Genomic DNA, 24218 nt, shown 5'->3' with positions numbered 1-24218 from the left:
AAAAACTTTATAAACGACAAAAGGATACAATGCACGAAGTACTATGCGAATATCGTACAGTAATGTACATCGTTAATTTGTCAATAACTACTTATTTTACACGTACTTTGTAATACTTTTAGGCATATATCGCTCATATATTAAATTTCACCTTAAAACTAGGTATTATTAAACCTACGATCAACTTCCACACTTTCAATATTTTTCTCTTGAAGTTTTGTTAAAACGCACATTCAGCGGATGAATGAGAAACTTCACTTACAATTTTGAAAGTAATGAAAATGCACAACCTACATTAAAAGGCACTATATCATGAGCTTATGGCAACAATTGCCTACAATTATACGTTATAAGTTGTATTGACCTGAATTAAACTAACGAAATACTACGAAGATCACAATAGTAAACCAAATCAAACCGTACGCTAACAGAAATGCTTGTAACCTTTGTATTTAGGCATTTATGTAACCTATAGTAGAATCCACCCCTCCTCAAACAATATCATCAATAATTACGATGTGAAATTATCAAACCAAAACGATACATTAATAGTCAATCAATAGACACGATACAATCATATTATCAAATGTATGTACAATCAGCGAATATAAAACAGACCTTTATGTCAACAAATATCCATCATGTCACAATTTGAGCTTGATAAAAAATGCATAGAAACGCACTTACACCACACTACAACATCGACACTTACTAAAAATAATTTACAAACATCACTGATTCGTATATAGACGACATGATAGTGTTGGATGGTTGGTTGGATTGCCTTTGTCTTTATTACAAATATTTCAACTTTGTTAAAACCGATCACTACCTTTCGTTATTGAAAAATGAAAGTGACTGATTAATTGAAACAAAGCTGAAATAAAATCCATCACACCTTTAATCAATGGTAAAAGATGCTTTTAGCTCAATTTCATTCATTAAGAAGTCAGCTGAGTTTCTTAAAGGGGGGTGGTTTAAACAGAAGCTTTTATATCCTACACCGGCAATCTCACCTAGTATACCTCGCAATACTTCCTAAAACTATTAAGAGGAGGGGCAGATGTACAATACTGCCAGCGTGTAACATGCAGCTGCCAGCACGACATCCCTAGATATCAACTATTTAAAGAAGAGGGAGTAGTACACCATCGCGATTCCCGTTAGCTACCAACGCGATGCGCGCAATACCATCATCAACATCATCAGTTTATTGTTATACAGGCCGCTAGAGAACGTCGACGATAGCTTGCTATGTGCCATCAACTATGGGCTATTTATTCGACGGATAGTCTACTATCCGTCTGTTCTAACAGTACCGCGCAGCCCGGCAGCTACCAGCGAGGCAAGCAGCTCAACTACTGCCGCTTTAAAACGTGACTATTAAGACGACGGATAGCAATACAGTACCGCGCAGCGTATCACCTTCCAACGCGACACATGCAGCTCAACTACTTTAGGGGCTGCTTTAATACATTGGTTATTTAGACGACGGATAGTAGTACAGTACCGCACAGCCGGGCAGCTGCCAGCGAGACGCGTGCAGCTCGATCAGCTGCAGCAGCGTGCGGCGGATAGACGGTGCAGCTGCTGTGTTTATAAACGCATCTCGTACAGCAGTTAGCAGCCGCTCCAGGTCACCTGGTAACTGGGTTTCCAGGTCCCGACCAATGTAGGTCAGCACGAAGAAGAGGTTCTCCGTCTGTAATGTATAATACAAATATAAGAGTGTGTATTGTATTTTCAATACTATGTAAACTCATGAACTCAATGTAAATTGAATAAATTATACAGAAATATGTTGTGTTTCATTTACATCAAACCTCACCAATTTTTTAGTAAACGGTCAATAAGCGGTGTTATTGTTAAAAACACACAAGACATTTTTATGATTTTTCTGTCCCACACACCGTGAAGTTTATTCTTAACAAATACCCTACAAGTACAAGTACCTACATTTTTTTTGAGATTTCATATAGTTATAGACTACTGCTCTAAAAATCAAGTTACATAATTTTTATAATATAATATATGAAAATATAATAAACATACATCACTGGGCGACGGCACAGGTTGTCGGATGCAGTCCTCGCAGCACTTGCAAATTAGCGTGAGCAGAACCTGAAATATTTTAACATAACACTAGTAAATAGTTATAAAAGATCACGACTCACCATAATCTTGTTAGAATAGATTTGACATGTAGGCAATTGTTTAATGCAATGCATGGAAATATTTTTCAGGACAGGATTACACATATGTATGTATAAGTAATATGAAGATTTGAAGATGTCAGAATCACATGACGCGACCTTGAAATTTTACTCTCAACGTGCCTAAATAAGTTTTACTTCAAACGCTCTTTATTAATAAAGTTGTTTTAAGAGTAATTCACCTGTCCCGGCTGAGCGCTGGCCCCGCGGCGCTGTATCGCACGACGGCGCAGTTGGCAGTACATCTCTAACAGGAACGACAGGAACGCCATCAGACGAGGCCGCCCGCCTCCCACCATCGCGCCCAACAACTGTAAAATATAATTTAATTGGTATTGTAAAGCTAACTGAAAGTAAAAAAAAATAATAAAGTTTGCATAGTGTCGTATCATAAAAAATGGTAATACAAAATGTCAACCAAAATGTCGAATTGAGTGAGATGTTGCACATACCGCACATTAGTTTTATGCACATTAGTTCGCGTCTGTTAGTATGTTTTAGGCGCGCCGCACACCAGCGCCACATGCTACATGCATCGAACATTTACGTCGACACAAACAATGCGCTACAATTTAGCTTGCTACAAATGTATTGTATATGCGCACATCGGAAGCACAGTTGTAGCGTGGCACCGCTTTGAGAATGTCGACATCATCGTCTGATGACGACGATTTCTTGGTGTGGCGCCACAAATAACGAACGTGTTCCATCTTTAATTCGTGTAGCGCGGACAACGTCTCGCCACAAAGTGCGCCCGCTACAAATGTTTCCTCGGTGTGCGTGCTCGCGTACAAATATATGGGGGCGATAAATGTGTCGCGTTTCAAATGTGGCGCCACAATTATCGAGATACAAATGTATGCCTGGTGTGCGGCACGCCTTACCATCATCTCGCGTCTGTCAAAATGTATCTCCGTCATCTCGTGTCTGTCAATATGTATGACCGTCATCTCGCGTCTGTCAGATTAAATCACTGTCATCTCGCGACTGTCAGTATTTATTACCGTCATCTCGCGTCTGTCAATATGTATTACCGTCATTTTGTGTCTGTCAGTTTAGATCACTGTCATCTTGCGCCTGTCAGTATGTTTCACCGTCATCTCGCGCCTGTCAGTATGTATCACCGTCATCTCATGTCTGTCAATATGTATGACCGTCATCTCGCGTCTGTCAGATTAAATCACCGTCATCTCGCGTCTGTCAATATGTATCACCGTCATCTCGCGTCTGTCAATATGTATCACCGTCATCTCGCGTCTGTCATTAAGTATAACCATCATCTCGCGTCTTTCATTAAGTATGACCGTCATTTTGCGTCTGACAATATTTTTTTTTTTTTTTTTTTTTTTTTTTTTTTTATGCTATAGGATAGCAACCGAGCAGACGCGTCGCCTGGTGTTAAGCGATACACGCCGCCCATAAGCATCCACTCCACTGGGAAGTGGATGTGTTGCTATCCTCAAAGGGATTTGGAAAGGGAGAAGGGGCGAGGATAGGAGGGAATGAGGATAGGAAAGGAGAGGATGGGTAGGGGATGGGAAGGGATGTGGGCCTCCTTATTAGCGTCATCTCGCGTATTTCAGAATAAATCACTGTCATCTCGCGCCTGTCAATATGTATGACCATCATCTCGCGTCTGTCAGTATGTATTTCCATCATCTCGCGTCTGTCAGTTGACACCGTCATCTCGCGTCTGTCAGATTAAATCACTGTCATCTCGCGTCTGTCAATATGTATTACCGCCATCTCGCGTCTGTCAGATTAAATCACTGTCATCTCGCGCCTGTCAATATGTATGACCGTCATCTCGCGTCTGTCAGTATGTATTTCCGTCATCTCGCGTCTGTCAGTTGACACCGTCATCTCTTGTCTGTCAATATGTATCACCGTCTACTCGCGTCTGTCAATATGAATGACCGTCATCTCGCGTCTGTCAATATGTATTACCGTCACCTTGCGTCAGTCAGTTTAGATCGTTGTCACCTCGCGTCCGTCAATATGTATGGACTATGGCCGTCATCTCGCGTCTGTCAGATTAAATCACCGTCATCTCGCGTCTGTCAATATGTATGACCGTCAGCTTGCTTATGTCAATATGTATATCCGTCATCTCGCGTCTGTCAATATGTATCACCGTCATCTCGCGTCTGTCATTAAGTATAACCATCATCTAGCGTCTTTCATTAAGTATGACCGTCATTTTGCGTCTGACAATATTTATTAGCGTCATCTCGCGTATGTCAGAATAAATCACTGTCTTCTCGCGCCTGTCAATATGTATGACCGTCATCTCGCGTCTGTCAGTTGACACCGTCATCTCGCGTCTGTCAGATTAAATCACTGTCATCTCGCGTCTGTCAATATGTTTTACCGCCATCTCGCGTCTGTCAGATTAAATCACTGTCATCTCGTGCCTGTCAATATGTATGACCGTCATCTCGCGTCTGTCAGTATGTATTTCCGTCATCTCGCGTCTGTCAGTTGACACCGTCATCTCTTGTCTGTCAGTATTTATTACCGTCATCTCGCGTCTGTCAATATGTATTACCGTCATTTTGTGTCTGTCAGTTTAGATCACTGTCATCTCGCGCCTGTCAGTATGTTTCACCGTCATCTCGCGCCTGTCAGTATGTATCACCGTCATCTCATGTCTGTCAATATGACCGTCATCTCGCGTCTGTCAGATTAAATCACCGTCTACTCGCGTCCGTCAATATGAATGGCCGTCATCTCGCGTCTGTCAATATGTATTACCGTCACCTTGCGTCTGTCAGATTAAATCACTGTCATCTCGCGTCTGTCAATATGTATTACCGCCATCTCGCGTCTGTCAGATTAAAACACTGTCATCTCGCGCCTGTCAATATGTATGACCGTCATCTCGCGGCTGTCAATATGTATAACCATAATCTCGCGTCTTTCATTAAGTATGACCGTCATTTTGCGTCTGACAATATTTATTAGCGTCATCTCGCGTATGTCAGAATAAATCACTGTCATCTCGCGTCTGTCAATATGTATTTCCGTCATCTCGCATCTGTCAGTATGTATCACCGTCATCTCGCGTCTGTCAGTATTTATGTCCGTCATCTCGCGTCTGTCAATATTTATTACCGTCATCTCGCGTCTGTCAGTATGTATCACCGTCATCACGTTTCTGTCAATATGTATTACCGTCATCTTATGTCTGTCAGACTATATCACCGTCATCTCGTTTTTGTCAATATATATTACCGTCATCTTGCGACTGTCAGATTATATCACCGTCATCTTGCGTCTGTCAGTATGTATCACCGTCATCTCGCGTCCGTCAGTATGTATCACCGTCATCTCGAGTCCGTCAGTATGTATCACTGTCATCTCACGTCTGCCACATTGAAAGTTTGCTTGTGTCACGTAGTGTCGCGCGGTGTAGTGTAGACTGTAGGCCACAAACCTTGTCCCGGTCGTGGTACCACTGCTGGCACGTGTTGAGCAGCGACTCGAGGAACGTCTCGCCGTGCTCGCGCTCCACGACGGCGATGCAGCGGCGCGCGGCCGGCAGCGCGTACCGCGGCGACTCCACCGCGCGCCCCACCAGGTGCCCCACCGCGTCCATCAGCGTGCGCGCGCACACCGCGTTCGGGTCTACGCACCACGTGATATAACAATTATAGAAAGAAAGAAAGAAAAAAGCTTTATGGCCAACAAAAACTTACGACTATCTTAACTTAAAAAGTAAACACATATTAGGCAATCGGAACAGACTCAGCCATGCTGTGGGCTAACACCCGAACAGCGCTGATTTTCATTTTTATACGTTCATCATCATCATTATCATCATCATCAGCCTATACACGTTGCCACTGCTGGGATACGGGCCGTCTACGAGGGTGCAAGCCATAATCCACCACGCTGGCCAATTATACGTTATGTACATTTATTTGACTTGCTTATACAGCATGTTACGCGCAAAGACCGTTAATGCTCATTAAAAGTGGGTATAAAGCAAAATTACCAATCTTCTATAAGATGATACGTGTAATATTCAAGACCAAATCAAAAAAATTAAATATATATCAAACTAAATACTTAGATGATATTTTCGAGGATTCTGTTTGATCATATTAAAATTGACTCGATAAAAAAATCACAAAGTTACCTCTAATTTTCAGACTTTTACGTTTATATATTTTATTTTTTAGATTTGGTCTGGAATATTTGGTTTTGGAAATTTTGCTTTATACCCACTCTTAAGAGAAAGAATTGATCACAACGTGTTGTGGTTAAATTTTAGATTGTCACAACGCTATGTGAGCGTTTCCATTAGAGCCAATATTAGGTCCAAATTTTCGCTCAATAAGCTATTGCGGTCGTTGAGCGTAAAATGCACTACAATAGTCAATATGTTATTATATACAAATCAGTCGAGAGCCTATTAAAGGTAAGAAATTTCAAAAATCAAATGTCTATTTACAATAGATTTTCTATTGTGTCTGTGATTCCGGGGGCTGAGTTATTTTAATTCCGAATCAGAGTTTAAAAATCCTTTCAAATTGTTCAAACAATTATTGTAGTCAAGACTGTATGTTTGAAGGATTTTTGAGTTTCTATTTGTATAGGCATTAAATGTTGTTCAAAAAACAAATCACATAATATTTACATCTTAAACCTAATGCAAAAACAATTTATAATTATGTGCTTTTGATACAGATTTGCATCTATCTATCAAATTTAAATACGAATTTACTTTAGTAGCAAAGTCTGAAGAATTTGATTTAAAAGTAGAGTGCACTACATATTTTTACAATTTTCACCACGAGAATCCACAAAACAGAAACAGGCATTTAACATTTTCATTATAAATGCTTGCTTCTTATTTAGCTGCGTTCACACATTCATTATCTATATTAGATTCCCGTGGTGACAAAAATCAAGATAAACTTTCGAAGAAAAACTTGAAACAAAAGCGCGTTTCGCCAACTCCGACAAATTGCTGAGTACCACCTCGATAGAAGCCAACTTAACCTACAAAAGTATAAAATAACCATCTTCAGCTTTCGATCATTAATAACACCTAGATACACAAAATTCGCGACAAAAAATGTCCTCACCAAAAGTCCACCCAGGGTATAGTTTTTGTCATTTGTAAATACGACTTTAGCTCCTGAGAATAAGGTTGAATTTACCGCTAACTTATGCATTACTTTTGGTACGTTCTGTGCATATGTACCTTAAGAAATAGCAATAAGGTTGATTTTTTTTTAACGCTCATTTTCTTCAATACAAACACATTAAGGAAAAATTCTATTTTTGAAGTGAAACTTCTTTACGCGCGTTGAGAGTATAATTTCTAGGTCGCGTCACGAAAATACCATCATGTCAAGGAATAAAGCGACAATTTTGCTATCTTTGAATCTTGCCAAAGAAGTTTCACTTCTGACACGTGTGCTCGGCACAGACGGTCTTTTCGATTTTGCTATCTTTGAATCTTACCAAAGTAGTTTCACTTCTGACACGTATGCTTTTTTTCATAATAATTACATTTCTTTATAATTTGTGTATCTATTTATCAACGATCGAAAGCTCCACACACCACTTATCCAAATACCACCTATAAACCGTGAACCTCCCCTCCCGTGAGCTCCCTCGCCCGTGCGCGAACAACTAAAGGGTCGTACACACCGTCTCGCTCACCTTCCAGCGCCTTGTCGATACACTCCTGTATCTCTGGCGGGAAGGCGCCGAGGTCGCCCGCGTCGGCCGCCAGCCCGAGCGCCGCCATGCCGCTCGCGAGCGCGTCCGCTGACGTCAGCGACTTGGAGCGCTTGAGCCCCGGCGTGAACGACTGCGGGCGCACGCTCTTGCCGTTCCCGTTCGAGAGGCTAGAGGGGGGCGATTTCTTCTTCTCGGATATAAGCTGCTGCGGTTGGAGCTTGAAGTGGACGCGCGGGCCGCCCTGGAATCGTAAGGGTAAACATAAACAACTGATGCAGGATATTTTACTCAAAATTTGTTAAATTTCAATAACGTTTAGGATGGAACAGAATCTTAATTTTAGAATCTCATTCATTCATTCAATAAATAACAACATTGTTAACTTGTTGCTGAAAATCACACATGAATAATTTATAGTACTATGTGTTGCTAAAAGATTAGAATAACGATCACATTATGACAATATGAGGCGATATAGGTACCAACTAATTAGGTAGGTATAGCAGGGGCTGTATTATGACTTCTTGTTTCCAAACAGATTACGCCGTGAATTGAACTGACTGGCAAATTCACATTATGATTGAAATAATCATGGCTGGTTGTAGCGATCATAATATAAATTTGCCAGGTAAACTTATAACTTCACCCAGACCTTCAGACCCAATCTCCACGCAACCTCATAAAGTATGGAAGATTCAGTAATGCAACTCTACTACACTAGCATACCGTAGCGTGAGGCACGTTCCCGCTCGAGGCGCTGGCGAGCAGCGCGTGCGGCGGCATCACGGGCCGGTAGTGCGGCGGCACCTGCGCGTGCAGCACCGCCGAGCGCGAGTGCTGCAGCCCCACGCTCGCGAACCCCAGGCCTACTGCCGACCTGCAATTGACATAGTAAATATATAGAAACAGTACATAAACACAAATAACATAATAAAATTTAAGACACAGCAGCATAAGAATGACAGGAATTTAATATGATGATCTTTGTTTGGTTAACAGGCTAAGTCTAAGATAGAAATCAATCTGAAATGCTAGTACGAAAACTATCGACAAAGTATTCACATCGTAATTGAGAAACTATCGACAAAGTATTCACATCGTAATTGAGAGCATTTAATGTATGGCAATTTTAAAAACGCCCCTGCCGTGCGTAAAAGTCAACCACTTTCGATGACGATACGAATACCTTGACGACAATTTTAGTACTCGCGTTTCTGAACTTTAATTTCTTAGTGTGAATATGCTCTGTTATATCATATCTTATTAACCTACATATTTCGTTGATAACAACAATTAAACACATGCAAAGCAGTGCCTAAAATCCTCTGAACAATTGAAGAGCACCCACAGATTACAATGAGACGAGATCTTATCTCAGTATAAATAAATGTTGATAACGTTCACATCTAACTAAGCTGCAATAATTCATACCATTGTAGAGCCAATGTACTTGTTGCTAATTATAATTCATTCGTCAACATTGTTATATATTTATGGCGAACAATAGTTGCCAGGAGCGATGATATCGACGGAAGTCTTATTCAAAAATTAATTTCGTAATATATGCTAAGAATTTTAACACGGTGGCTGTTCATGACAGATCATAGATTGTAAATTGTATAAAGTTAAATTAGTTCGTTACGTTGATCAATAGGTGGCGGTAATTAGTTTTAAGCTTTCTTAAATCTCGCTTCGTTGTTTTTTTGTGAGACCATATATAATTTTGTTCAACATTGTTTTAGCAGTGGTAATAAAGATCAATCAGAGTACAAGGCTGGTTTCATTTAGACGAACCCCTACAGTACCATTTTAAGACCGCGAATCGGGAGTGCAGTGAAGGTGTCCCACAGGGGTGCCTTCTCGTTCATTGGTCCAATTCGAACCGGATCATACGGTCATCGTACTAGTAAGGGGCAGTGGATCGCTGTCGAAAGTACGCGCGAGTGCAAAAGAAGACAGCAAGAACACCAGTCAAGGGCAGCCGGGGCGGCCAGTGGAGCGAGCGAGAGGGAGAACAACCGTGACGTCAGCGGCAGTGGAGCGAGCGAGAGGGAGAACAACCGTGACGTCAGCGGCAGTGGAGCGAGCGAGAGGGAGAACATCCGTGACGTCAGCGGCAGTGGAGCGAGCGAGAGGGAGAACATCCGTGACGTCAGCGGCCAGTGGAGCGAGCGAGAGGGAGAACATCCGGGACGTCAGCGGCCAGTGGAGCGAGCGAGAGGGAGAACATCCGTGACGTCAGCGGCCAGTGGAGCGAGCGAGAGGGAGAACAACCGTGACGTCAGCGGCAGTGGAGCGAGCGAGAGGGAGAACATCCGTGACGTCAGCGGCAGTGGAGCGAGCGAGAGGGAGAACAACCGTGACGGCAGTGGAGCGAGCGAGAGGGAGACAACCGAATCCGGAGCACAGGTGTGAGGGAGAAGAACTAACAAGTAGTGAGTGAAGTGAAACAGTGAGTACTTTGAAGTTTAATTAATCAAAATTGGACCTTAAGTCCAAGAAAATAAGGTGAAGTGACGGGGAATCCATGCCCAAATTGAATTTAAAACACTAAGAAAAATTTGCATTGTTTACATGGACTTAGAATATTACGGTCATGGAAGGCTCTTTCAATTCTTTAAAAAATTTGCAAAATGTTATCGGGAAAAGTTTAGTCAATTTTAAAAAAAGTCCTAAAGAAAGAATAACACGAGAATACGTCGAAGCGAGATTGGAACTCTTGGAAAAGGATTGGGGGAAGTTTTCCGACATTAACACTAAGTTATTTGAAAATTTTGATTTTGACACCATCGAAAAAAAAATAAGAGATATTTACGATAACACCGAAGACGTTTATATTACATATAAAACTTTATTGAGGGCAGCATTGGGTGGCTTTAGGGAAAACTATCAGGATAATCATAGACCGAACTCCTCCGATCCACTAGTCAAGTTGCCCAAAATTAGTATACCAGTCTTCTCGGGTAAGTATTCGGAGTGGACAACCTTTTCAGACTTATTCCAATCTTTAGTTCACAAAAATAAATCATTAGACAATGTCCAAAAACTTCACTACTTAAAGGGTCACTTGACTGGTGAAGCGGAGCAGTTGATTAGGCAAACGCCCATCACCGATGCAAATTATGAGCCATGTTGGCAACTGTTGCTGCAAAGATACAGTAATAGGAAGTATCTCTGTAATTGCATCCTGCAAAGATTGTTTGGTCAAAAACGTATGAATGTGGAATCGGCTGCATTATTAAAAGAATTACTAGACACAACTTGTGATTGTTTAAATGCACTCAAAAATTTAGACATAGATGTAAGCACCTGGGATGTTATTATTATACATATTGTTACATTTAAATTAGATACAGAAACGCGAAAGCAATGGGAATTAAATATATCTAGTAATAATTCTAAAAATGAATTGCCATCTTTTGAACAATTTAAGTCGTTTATTGAGAACCGTTTTCGTGCGTTAGAGTGTGTAGAACCAAAAAGGTCACCTGGGTATCAGTCGAATAGTACAGCGGCGCACAAACCACGAGCGCTGATCGCGTCGACTCCAAATTTAAGTTGTGAGTTTTGCAAAGAACCGCATAAGCTCTGTTTTTGTAAAAAGTTTGCTAAACAAACTTTGGAAAACAGACGCGACTTTGTAGCTAAAAATAAAATCTGTTTTAATTGTCTGGGTAGTAATCACATAGTCTATGAATGTAGGAAGCCTACTTCATGTAGACTCTGTCAAAAGCGGCATCATTCTTTGCTTCATCCTTCAGGAGAGGCTGAGCATAAAGGTCAACCCACCTTGAAGAAGCATGATCATGGAAGTACTAATGCGCCTATTAGTACTGATCCAATAGTTTCATGTTTTTCTTCAGGCGAGGTTTCTAAACCAAGACAGGTTTTATTAGCCACAGCGCTAATAAAAGCCGAGTCCAAAATGGGTCACTACCTTACGGTACGTGCGTTACTTGACCAAGGGTCACAGGCTTGTTTCATTACAGAGGCCACAGTTCAACTTTTGAGACTGAAGAAGATCCCAATTAAGGGCTCTGTTTCAGGTCTAGGTCATAGTTCAACCATGATAAAATACATGGTACATTTAACGATTCAATCCCGGTTAAATTCTGAATTTAGCCTAAGATTGAATGCATATGTATTAAAAAATATTACTGCCTACTTACCAGAGAAGGATCTTAGTACAAGTTCCTTCGACTGGTTAAGTTTAAGAGATAGTAAACTGGCAGATCCTGAGTTCAACACTCCCAATAAAATAGATGTTCTATTGGGTGCTGACGTATACGGTAGTATCATCCTGGAAGGTATACGGAAAAATCCTTCGGGGGGTCTAGTGGCCCAGAACACTACCTTCGGCTGGGTACTATCGGGAGCTATCGAATCTGAAAATAATAGATCAAACAATATTAGAGCAATGCATTTACATATTCAAAATGAAGATGATGAAATTTTGAAAAAGTTTTGGGAAATAGAAGAACAAAATAGTACAAAGAAGTTATACTCACCGGAAGAAACGAAGTGTGAAGAGTTCTATACAAAAACCACTACAAGAGATGCTAGTGGTAGATATATAGTTAAGTTACCGTTTCGTGACGAGGATCCTCCTTGTACAGCTGGCAACTCACGTGCAATAGCTGAAAAAAGATTTAAAGCATTAGAAAGAAGATTAGAAAAGGACAAAGATTTGAAAGAAAAATACACAGAAGTTATTAATGAATACTTACGGTTAGGACACATGAGGCAGGTTAAGGACAACGATAATAAAAAGAATGAAGCAGTATACTTACCTCACCACGCGGTCGTAAGAAACGACAAAAGTACAACCAAGGTACGTGTGGTTTTCAACGCATCTGAAAAAAATAGCAATGGAATATCTTTGAATGATACGTTAATGATTGGACCCACGTTACAAGCGGACCTCAGACACACAATTTTAAGATGGAGATTACATCCTATTGGATTAGTCGCGGACATTATTAAGATGTACCGTCAAGTCCTTATATCAGAAGATGATGCGATGTTTCAGCGGATCCTTTGGCGCGAGAGTCCTGATAAGAATATTGAAGATTATGAACTTATAACGGTTACCTTTGGAACAGCATCTGCACCATATCAAGCAGTTAGAACACTACATCAAGTTGCTTATGACGAGGGAGTGAACTACCCCCTCGCCTCAGATAAAATTTTAAATTGTTTTTATATGGACGATTTAATGACAGGGTCAGAAAGTGTTGAAGAAGGAATTAGAATTTACGAGGAAATGATAGAATTATTAGGAAAGGGTGGATTCGTGTTACAAAAATGGAATAGTAATAATAAGGAAATATTGGAAAGGATCAGGTCAATTGAAGGGAATGAAAATATAGAACAAACACTACATACGGGAATCATAAGTAATGAAGAAAAGGAAAATTTTAATATTAAGCTCGATAGTACAATAAAAATCTTAGGACTTACCTGGAACCGCAGCGAAGATAACTTCCAGTACTCGGTGAATATCTCGATGTCGACGACTGCACCTGAAACTAAAAGGTCAATTATTTCGGAAATAGCTCGTTTGTTCGATCCACTAGGCTGGTTAGCTCCTAGTGTGGTCATTGCCAAGGTTTTTATACAAAAGTTGTGGGTAGCAGGAGTAGGATGGGACGATAAGGTGAATACAGAAATGATGGAAGAATGGAATGCTTACCGTAGTCAGTTATCCCAACTTACCAGAATTCGGATTCCTCGATGGCTGGGAACAAGGTTGAACGATCGACTGGAGCTTCATGGTTTCAGCGATGCATCTAAAAGTGCTTATGCGGCGGTAATCTACCTTCGCATAATCGATGGCGAAGGTGGAGTAACGGTTTCGTTGCTGGTTGCCAGAACACGAGTAGCACCCGTCAAACAGATTAGCATTCCTCGTTTGGAATTGTGCGGTGCGCTTCTGGTATCTAGGTTGCTTGCAGAAGCAGCGGATGTACTTAACATTTCTAAGAACAATATAACGGCTTGGACTGATTCCACAGTTGTATTGGCATGGTTGAATAGCCATCCAAGCAGATGGAAACCGTTCATAGCAAATAGAACATCAGAGATTTTAACCATCATGAAATCCACTCAATGGTATCATGTTTTATCTAAGGACAATCCAGCAGATTGTGCCTCAAGAGGCGTATTGCCAAATTTGCTTATGGATAATCAGATATGGTTTTCAGGACCGTCGTTTCTCAAGCAGAAATGTATTGAGTACAATAGGCCAAAAGAAATGAGCACAGATTTAGAACAAAGTGTCAAGACATTTACTGTTGCCATAAAAGAAGAGAGGGAGATTACAATTTTAGAACGATTTTCATCTTTACAAAGATTAATACGGGTTATTGCCTATTGTCGAAGATTCTTAAGGGGATATCGCAGAAGAACAAATAAAGAGAAATATTTACAAAGTTTTGAATTGGAGGAGGCATTAGAATGTTGCATAAAGATTACTCAAAGGGATATATTTAAAGAAGAATATTTACAGTTAAGGAACAAGGGTGATATACTAAATAAGAATGCATTAAAAGCACTATGTCCTTACCTTGACGATAAGGGTATAATCAGAATACGTGGCAGAATTGAAATGTCACAACTAAGAAATGAAACCAAACATCCAATTATTTTGCCTAAAAGTAGTCATTTAACTCACCTAATTATAGCAAACGCTCACATAAAGACGTTGCACGGAGGGCCTCAATTGATGATTAATTATTTGAGAACAGCCTATTGGATTATAGGGGTTAGAACTTTAGTTAAACAACACGTTAGGAGTTGCGTTAAGTGTATTCGATTAAGAGCTAGCACTCAGTCTCCATTAATGGGTTCACTTCCAACAGTTCGTTGTACACCAGCTAGACCATTTTTGCACAGCGGTGTGGATTATGCTGGTCCGATAAACATAAGGACAACCAAAGGCCGAGGACACCACTCATACAAGGGCTACATATGTTTATTCGTGTGTATGGCAACTCGTGCCATTCACTTAGAGGTCGTAAGTGACATGAGCACACCAGCATTTCTGGCTGCTTTTCGACGTTTCGTTTCCAGACGAGGTCACTGTGCCAAGCTTTGGAGCGACAACGGGACTACTTTTGTAGGAGCATCGCGTGAGCTCCAGTCAGCTCTTTCATCGGTGGGTGAACAGTTGGAAGCGAATGGTACTGAGTGGCATTTCATTCCTCCGCACAGCCCTAACTTCGGCGGACTTTGGGAAGCGGGAGTGAAATCCACGAAGTTTCACCTCAAGCGAGTGATAGGAGAAACCACTCTCACTTACGAAGAGATGAGTACTCTTCTTGCTCAGGTAGAAGCTTGCTTAAATTCTAGGCCAATCACAGTCGATACATCAGACCCTAATGAGCCTGCACCTCTAACGCCGGGTCATTTTTTAATCGGTGGTCCTTTGTTAGGTATACCCGATGTATATAATTACTTAGATTCTAACGTGAGTTCATTGAGTAGATGGCAACTTATTCAAAGAATGTTTCAGTCCTTTTGGGATCGCTGGTCAAAGGAATATCTGTCGAATGTAATGATAAGGTATAAATGGAAGTCCAAAACCAGCGAGCCTAATATAGGAGATATTGTCCTCATAAAGGAAGATGATCTTCCGCCGATGCGGTGGATCATGGGAAAGGTCATAGATAAACATCCAGGTCACGACAAAGTTACTAGAGTTGTCAGTATCTTAGTTAAAAAAAGTATTATCAAAAGACCTGTCAACAAATTGTGTATTTTATTAAGGAAGGAATAATTAATTGTTATATTGTATTTTTGAAGATGTTTAAGCTGTATTTGTATAAGTCAAGTTATGTTATAGAAAGTTGTTGTTACTTAGCTAAAATGTTTGCGAGTAAAATGTAAGAAGATTAATTTAAGTTCATATATAGTTAGTTTCAGTTTCTACAATTATATTTAAAGATGTCCCCTCAAGGTGGGCGGATTTTGTTTGTAAGGACATTTCCTTAATAAATGTCCTTGGTGGGCGGTATGTTCATGACAGATCATAGATTGTAAATTGTATAAAGTTAAATTAGTTCGTTACGTTGATCAATAGGTGGCGGTAATTAGTTTTAAGCTTTCTTAAATCTCGCTATCGTTGTTTTTTTGTGAGACCATATATAATTTTGTTCAACATTGTTTTAGCAGTGGTAATAAAGATCAATCAGAGTACAAGGCTGGTGTCATTTAGACGAACCCCTACAGTACCATTTTAAGACCGCGAATCGGGAGTGCAGTGAAGGTGTCCCACAGGGGTGCCTTCTCGTTCAGTGGCTTAATAGTTTGTTTGCGGAATGGGTACATACTTTACAAGGGCTTAAATTGCTTCGTTATTATCATCAACTATTTTAGATGACTTTGTGTACCTGGGGATCATTAATAACAGACCAGAACGAAATATCTGCAGAAATATGCAAACGAATCATGGCTGCAAACAAGAGCTACTTCGGCCTTCTGAGATATTTTTGATCGAAACTGCTATCCCGAAACATAAAGGTACTGCTATACAAGACCCTACTAAGACCGGTACTAACATATGGGTCCGAAAGCTGGGTCTTGAGCAAAAAAGATAAGGATTGCCTGCTGGTCTTCGAACGAAAAATCCTCAGACGAATATTCGGTGCTGTGCTGGAAAATGGACGTTGGAGAACACGGTATAATCATGAGCTTTAGGGAATGTACGAGGAGCCGAATGTCATAAAGACCATAAAACTCGGCCGTTTACGCTGGGCCGGACACGTTGCACGTATGGACGACAACAGGGCTTCTTTGGTTGGATGGTGTGGAACAGGACTTAAAGACGATAGATGTGAAAAATTGGAGAACCCGGGCAAAGGATCGAGATGTCTGAAAGAAAATACTAGACCAGGCCAAGGTCCACTCGCGGCTGTAGAGCCTCAGATGATGATGATGATTTTAGGTAACCATACGAAAAACCTGATAATTAACGTTTGTTTTCTTTAATTTATGATTTGTTTTTCTTTGTCTAGACTCTAGATATAAAATTCAGAATCTAGTTTTCTAGGTCAACTAAATAGAAAGCTTTAATGAAATAAATATCTGAACAATTTTCTATAGGGACCCAAGTTGTCCTTTCCTCATATTTTTGGACAATGGATAATTATTTATTATCCAACATATAAATTCCCGTCACACTCAACCTTTCCCAATTATGGCAACGAATCCATAGCGCACACTCTACATGCAAATAGACTTCGAAATTAATCCGGAAGTAGGTAGGTATGCAACATATTGATGAAATAATTCGTGCTTCAAAGTTTTGACTGGTTCTTATTATGCTTATGTTAAATTCATTTATGTTGTTAAATTCAGGGAAGGGTAAAGCAGACAGCAAGAAGGGTAAAACAGCAAGCAAACAGGGATAAAGGTAAAGCATATGAAATAAATTAATATCCTTAAATTGATTTATAAAGACGACAGATGTTGGCAGATAAAATCAAGAATGATCAAACGTATTAATTTGACCTTTTCAGGGAAACCGCATAGAGAAGAATATTATGAATCCAAAATTTAAATGAATAACAGAGTATTTAGGACTCATGAAGACACCTGATACATTTCTTCTGTTAAGAAAGGAAAACCAGGAAGACACAACAAAGAGAGGGTTATTTACACAATGTATGTAAGAACGTGTTATTTACAGCAAGTATGAGACATACCATAAAGTAAGCTAACATTCCAGATAGTGTGACGACCCAAAGTGAGCAAACACAAAGAAGCAAGCGACAGACAGTATGCAGACTAGTGGAATTGAACAAGTGGCGTATCCTGTCTGTGACGGCCAGTTAGCGTCTGCGTACCTACTGACTTTCATCATATTGAAGCAAAATATCATGAAAGGACTAGATATGTAAATTACTTAAGCTAATATTGTCTGTAAAGAATTATCATAAATGTCGCGGATCCTCTGATATATCATTTATTTGCAAAGAGCATATGAATTTTCTCCTGACTGACTTCGAATGAATCAAAATTAAGCAAAATATCATGGAAACATTAGAAGCTTATAATCGTAATTCGTAACAAGAGAAACTAGTAATTGCCTTTTAAGGATATATGAATATTGATCACAAATATGTCGGTTGCTACCAAAATAAGTTTAGCAATTTAATCTATACTAATATTATAAAGCTGAAGAGTCTGTTTGTTTGAACGCGCTAATCTCGAGAACTACTGTTCAGATTTGAAAAATTCTTTCGGTGTTGGATAGCCCATTTATCGAGGAAGGCTATAGGCTACATATCATCGCGCTAAGACTAACAGAAGGGGAGCCACGCGGGTGAAACCGCGGAGCGCGGCTAGTATAATATATTTCCCAAGACTATAAAGCAATTTATGTTAACATCGCAGTAGTTATAATACTAATGTAATAAACCTAAATACATCATCTCGAAACTGGGCTTCAATCAAGTGGAAATAATTTTGATTGCAGTTACTTCGATTCAGGAAAATCGTTATTACATTTGGGTTTAGCTGCCAAATTATTATGCGTCGAATTTGAGCATCAACCCAATAAGTGTAGTGATTACATCAGGTTGCGTGTTAAAACAACTAGATTGGAATAGACGAGGCTTATACTAATATAGAATATAAATTTTCTTGTGCTTGCATGCTAAATTGTCTTTCATAATGAAGGTTTGAGTACCAATTATGATGGTATATTTTAACTTCAGATTTGCAGGATAGGTCGCCGATACCGTCAAGACTAGCAAAAGTAGCTCTATACGATAAGTACCTATACGATAGCTTGAAAGATTTCATGACTAAGATTTACTCAGCCCTAACTTATAAATTTTTGCTCCAGTTTTGTTATTAGAATCGTGAACCTCGCAACATCGTTCAAGGCAACGCTGAGAGAAACTAAAAACCTATTGCACTGCACACGTAATGCATCGACAGGAAGCACACACGTGCATTAAACACGCAATAAATGTATGAGCGAACCGAACTAAAGGGTATATGCTTATAATATGGATCATAAACAATACAAGATATAAATCCTATCCTTCTTGTTAGCTGGGTTGTGTAACAGCAGAAATTAGGAATTGATGTTACTAGCAAAATTGAAATAGTCCTACTGAACTTAGGTAATCCCATAGGTTTGTAAGAAAATATATTGCTAATAATTGCTATTTCTCACTTATACCAGGTAAACATTTACAAATATGTACATTAATGTTGGGTCGAAACCTTACTTAGCTAAGTGTCAAATCAAAATCAGAATCCAATTACTAAACACGCATAAGTGTTTAAGGATATAATGACATAATACGGAATTTAGAAAGTAGATAGACAAAATATAGCGAACTAGAATCTAATAGAACTATTATGAACATCAATCTATGCAAACTGAAATGTTTGTTTGTTTGCTTGCTTGGACGCTCTAATCTCAGGAACTACTGGTTTATATATTTCAATGTAAGATAGCCTATTTATTGAGGATTATAGGTTCAAAAAAAGCGGTGCAATTCACGTAAATCTGCGGGGCACAGCTTGTAATAAATATTTCTACTATGGACGCAATGCATTGTGAGGATACCTTCATCGCGGTCTATTACGACGGCGGGCCGGCTTCTATTACGGCAATTTGTATGATTCATATTTAATGCCCGAGTTCTGTTGCATACAATATGTTGCAAACTATATTTTTTAACACAGATGTTCCATGGAGAAGGTTCGATTGAATGCTCAACTGATAATATATTAGCTACAGCTATTGATAAAATTTATCTAAGCAGGAAATAGAAGTTACAAATTATGTAGTAGGAAAAGGTATGCAGCGCGTCTGTATTTAGCTTCCGAAGCTATCCCCCAATACTTATAGATGGCATCGTTTGTAATCATATCATAACATTTAACGAATTCCATACAAGATGGGACAAAACTGCAGTACCTCGAACAAAAAGGGGCAGTGTGTCGACAACTTTATAAAGTTACACTATAGTGCCATTGTCATTGATGGATCCATTAGTGACACCTACTTAAGATTCCTACCACCTATCCAAGCGTCAACGCTCTTAAAACGGCTAAAGTAATTAATATCCAATTATTCCGCTACATACCTACAACAATTATATAAAGAACTGCAATTGCTTCAACAACTGTGTTATGTTTTGGTACGCAAGGTGTGAAAGTCAGGACGCAAGATCCCAGCAGTTGCATATAACTCTGGTACCTTATGCAGCATATAAAGTGTTAAATGAAACTGACACCAGGAGTGTTAACAATTTCCTCGTTGTGGTGTGAGGGTAATTTTCCTAAATTCATTGTTGAGAGTTCGTCGCCGTGTGAATCATGCATGTGGGTAGAAATGTACGGGTCATATTGGTCTGAACGATCAAAAAACGAGTCATGTTCATAGAGCCATAACTTCTGTGTAATAAATTAGCAACAAACACATTAGTTTGAGATTTCAATAAAATAGTAATAGTAAAATAATAATGATAGTTGACTGTCGTATTAACACGTTAGCTGCGAAACAGGGCTTGAAACACCCTGTCCGTGTCTCGTCGTTATAGCGGTAGGAAAAAACTTAAACTTCTCTGTCGTGCGGGAGGCATAACTTCCATCTGGTTCAGTGTAGGAAAGTGATATCTATATATCTGAGATGTGCTATTGATTCCTAGTTCAATGGTATACCAACCTTAATACCGGGTTTCTTAGACCTCGTGCCGCACTGAAAAAATAAAAATTCTAACACAGTGCGGAACGAGGTTGCGAACACCTCGTACCACCACGCACCTCGTACCGCACCCTAAGCTAGCTTCACGCGGTTAGTGTTGTGTAACGCATTCGAGACTATTTGTGGAACAACTTATTGAAGCTTTTACAAAGAAGGACTTGAATGTGGATATAGGTAATTTTCAAACATCCTAATTACTCGTTATAATAAATATCGTTAATAGAATCGTGAATGTGACATGTTGAGTAACTTTCTTCAAATAGGTTGATAATCATGATTACTATTAGTGTGTTTGTTCATTGAATCAACTATTATTGTTTGGCCTGTTTTAATGAAAAACATCCATAAGTTTGATAAATAAATACAATTAAATAAAATCGATATTTCTTTTCCCATCACTAAATTATATGAAAAACTGCTATTGTTCAGTGCGGTATGGGGTACATCAGACCCCACATTTTATTTTACCTCTAGAATCTAAACTAACTAATCTAACCACGGGCGACGCTAGATTTAGGTTAAGGAACTCATTGTTAATAATAATCACGACAAAAGCCGCACACTTTGTCTTATTTGGCGCCAAAAAAACGATTTTGGTCTCCTACGGGCGGTGGGGTTTAATATGCCTCGTGCCGCCACAATATCTGGTATAGGACAAGGTTTAAAACGACCCGTAACGCAGTAATGGAAAGTACAGATATTTCTGTGCCGCAGTGAACGTGTTAAAAGACGTTGTTCATCTTAAATAATATGGTATTCCTTTAGTTAGGATAGGTATATACCTTGGATCTTCGCTCAAAAAATGAGACTAAAATTAATTTCAATATGATAACACAGACACAAAAAACTGAAAATTCGGGGAAATAAAACAAAAAAATCTTTGCCCTATCAAGTCAAACCAATGATGACAAAACCCGCAGTTCATGCTGGACATTTATCAGGATTAACCTCGCTTGACTTGCTCTAAGTGCTTCATTCTCATTCAATATAAAAGTTACATAAATTCCACACAGTGGTCACCTATTTGTTTCGACTTACTATTGTAAGGTTTCATGTCTTTCGCTAAATGTCGCGTCGTGGATAGCACGATAAGGTCATCGGGGTACAATTAAAGGCATTCTCTATGTAGAGTATTACGATTATTTTTATAAATATGAGCTTTTCTAAATACAAAGCTATATTGGGCTAAATAATAATAAATGTAAAATACATTTCGTATTACAAATTATGAAAGATCTAATAGCTAAACATCAAAACAGGACAGTGTGAAAGTCGGAAGAAGAGCCTTATTTACATCGAGTTCATAGTGACTTCTGAAACATTGAATGAAAACTATCCTTCGGTCGCCTGACTCACATTTATAAATGGCAAACGCTATTCATCTAGCTATGGCCTTGATTTGTTTTAACGAGTTTGTGGACAATACCATGGCTGTAGCTCGCTATAAACAATGTGTGACGCAACAGTTCAATGAGTTTTGTCTGCTTAGATGAGAACAATTATTAACAGGTATTATTTCTCGGGATTTTGAACCTTGATAGCTTATGTGTATAAAAGTATTTATAATGTGGTGTGATCAGTCCCGTCTTCGAACCCATTATCAACGTGTACCTACGGATAACTTTTTAACCGACTTTAAAAAAAGGAGGAGGTTATCAATTCGGCCGGTATGTTTTTTTTTTATGTATGTACACCGATTACTCCGAGGTTTCTGAACCGATTTACGTGATTATTTTTTTGTTCGATGCGGGATGGTGTCGAATTGGTCCCATAAAAATTTTATTCGGATAGGCCCAGTAGTTTTTATTTTATGAGCATTTTTGTCTGTATTTGTAAATGTTGCAAGTGCAAGTTTGAGGTCGGTTGTTTTTAACGCATTTATCACTTGTGACTTTTAGATTAGTTTAAATATAATTAGGTTCGGCAAAAGTCTATACTATAGCCAAAGATATTATTGAAAATACTTATTGTGAAACTGGTATTAAATTGGTAGGTATAAAAACAAAACATTAGACACAGTGAAGTAGCAAAGAATAGATACCTATTCAATGCAAAATATTTCACCCTATCAAAGTTCAACATAACCATTACACCAAAATAAACCAGTCAATGACAGGAACAGGAAAAACAAACCACCAGTGTTGCCCACAACACAACAAAGCGAAACAACTACAACATCTCACGTATTTTATACTTTAAAGTGAAAACAAAACAATTTATCATAAAATTAATTATTTATACATAACTCGACGTAGTTTCTAATTTAATATATACTCACATATCTGAAGTGGAATATCTTCCACGAACCATTGTAACAAACGTGCAAATAAATAGAGTCACACACTATTTAATTCACCACATTAATATAATAAAGATAACACTCGTGTTTTCGCACAAAATATCGCACTCACTCATAAAATCCCTATGCAAACTTGGCAGTCTACGGTACAACTACGATTCGACACAAAATTAAAAATAGAAATCCAGCTGGCCAAACAGAATGCGCGGCTAGAAAAATTGTTCCGACAAGGATTTCGTTGACTAAGCGTGAATGAAAAAATCGCGAGGATAGAAATCGGTTCGTTCGTTGCGTTCGTTTTGTTTGGCTGCGTTCGTTGGGATGTCGTATCCCCGAGCGCGTGCGCAGTCCGTGCGCTCCGGCGTCACGCTGCTGGTACCAAATTGGCGCGGGCGTGCTCACGTCATCGCAGCCGCGAACAAAGTGATAACAAAAAGTTTCAATTGATACTACGCAACTACGCGGCCGGCACCGGCCGCGGCGGAAACATCGCTATCTGCAGATCCTCCCGCTGCTTGGAAGGCTGCCAACGACGCCGGCCCTAACTACCGCCTTTGACGCGACGCGCAACAAGGTCGCTGCGAAAGCTCGCTGTGCGAAACGTAAACATTCTCAGCATTCGCTGATTGCTGAAAAATTTACATTCGAGACTAATTCATAGTGTCAAGGATACTATGCATGTATTTATATCATTTGAATACCTTAATTTTAAACGACCCTTTCACGATTCGAATCACGGGTACAAGACAGATACAAAGATATATATATATATAAAAGAAAATAATAATTTTGAGCATAAACAAGATAGACTGTAGGTACTAAGTATACCCACTATACAATAGTTGAAACCGTGATGATATAGATTGCAAAACTATTACATTTAAAAGCTATATTAGCTTGAATTGAATTGCCTGTTTACATCATGTGTTATGAATATCATCCAATATTATAAATCATTACATCATAATCGGTACGTAACACTTTCGCGGTGTAAATATAACAGATCATACCGGCCACTGGCCAGAACCTTCTGCACGTGGCTACGAATGATATCGTATTGTTACTTACACGGTACACCCACTGTTTGTAATCAAATAAAAGTTTTTGTGTCGAAGTCAGGTGTATTCCAGTACAGCTCCGTTTATTGCGAGGTCAGCTAATGAGTGTTATATCTGACCTGATATACTTATTGCTCGGTATACAACAGATCTTTTTGAAAGATTTTCGGGACGACAAAAAATAAATAGAACAGAAAAAAGTATCAGAGCTTTTCCCTTTTTTA

The 24218-nt window shown here is 39.3% G+C and overlaps 1 protein-coding gene across 3 annotated transcripts in view; it reads right to left on the bottom strand.

Annotated features, from left to right (window-relative positions):
* Positions 1-944: 944 nt before the first annotated feature.
* LOC123696476 (CBP80/20-dependent translation initiation factor) overlaps positions 945-24218 on the bottom strand; it is a 42397-nt gene continuing 19123 nt past the window's right edge. For 2 of the 3 annotated variants that reach the window (XM_045642651.1, XM_045642654.1), the window contains exons 6-11: positions 8637-8787; positions 7878-8151; positions 5650-5840; positions 2396-2524; positions 2053-2121; positions 945-1702 (exon numbers count right to left, since the gene is read on the bottom strand). In XM_045642651.1, the coding sequence (XP_045498607.1) occupies positions 1481-1702; positions 2053-2121; positions 2396-2524; positions 5650-5840; positions 7878-8151; positions 8637-8787 (1036 nt within the window). In that variant the 3' untranslated portion in view covers positions 945-1480. The remainder of the gene's footprint in view (positions 1703-2052; positions 2122-2395; positions 2525-5649; positions 5841-7877; positions 8152-8636; positions 8788-24218) is intronic. The other variant, XM_045642652.1, reaches the window with a different exon arrangement.

Source organism: Colias croceus, chromosome 12, assembly GCF_905220415.1.
Source record: "Colias croceus chromosome 12, ilColCroc2.1".
NCBI classification, from domain to species: domain Eukaryota; kingdom Metazoa; phylum Arthropoda; class Insecta; order Lepidoptera; family Pieridae; genus Colias; species Colias croceus.
The sequence above is the reverse complement of the archived record's forward strand: the minus strand, read 5'-3'. Positions and strand labels throughout refer to the sequence as shown.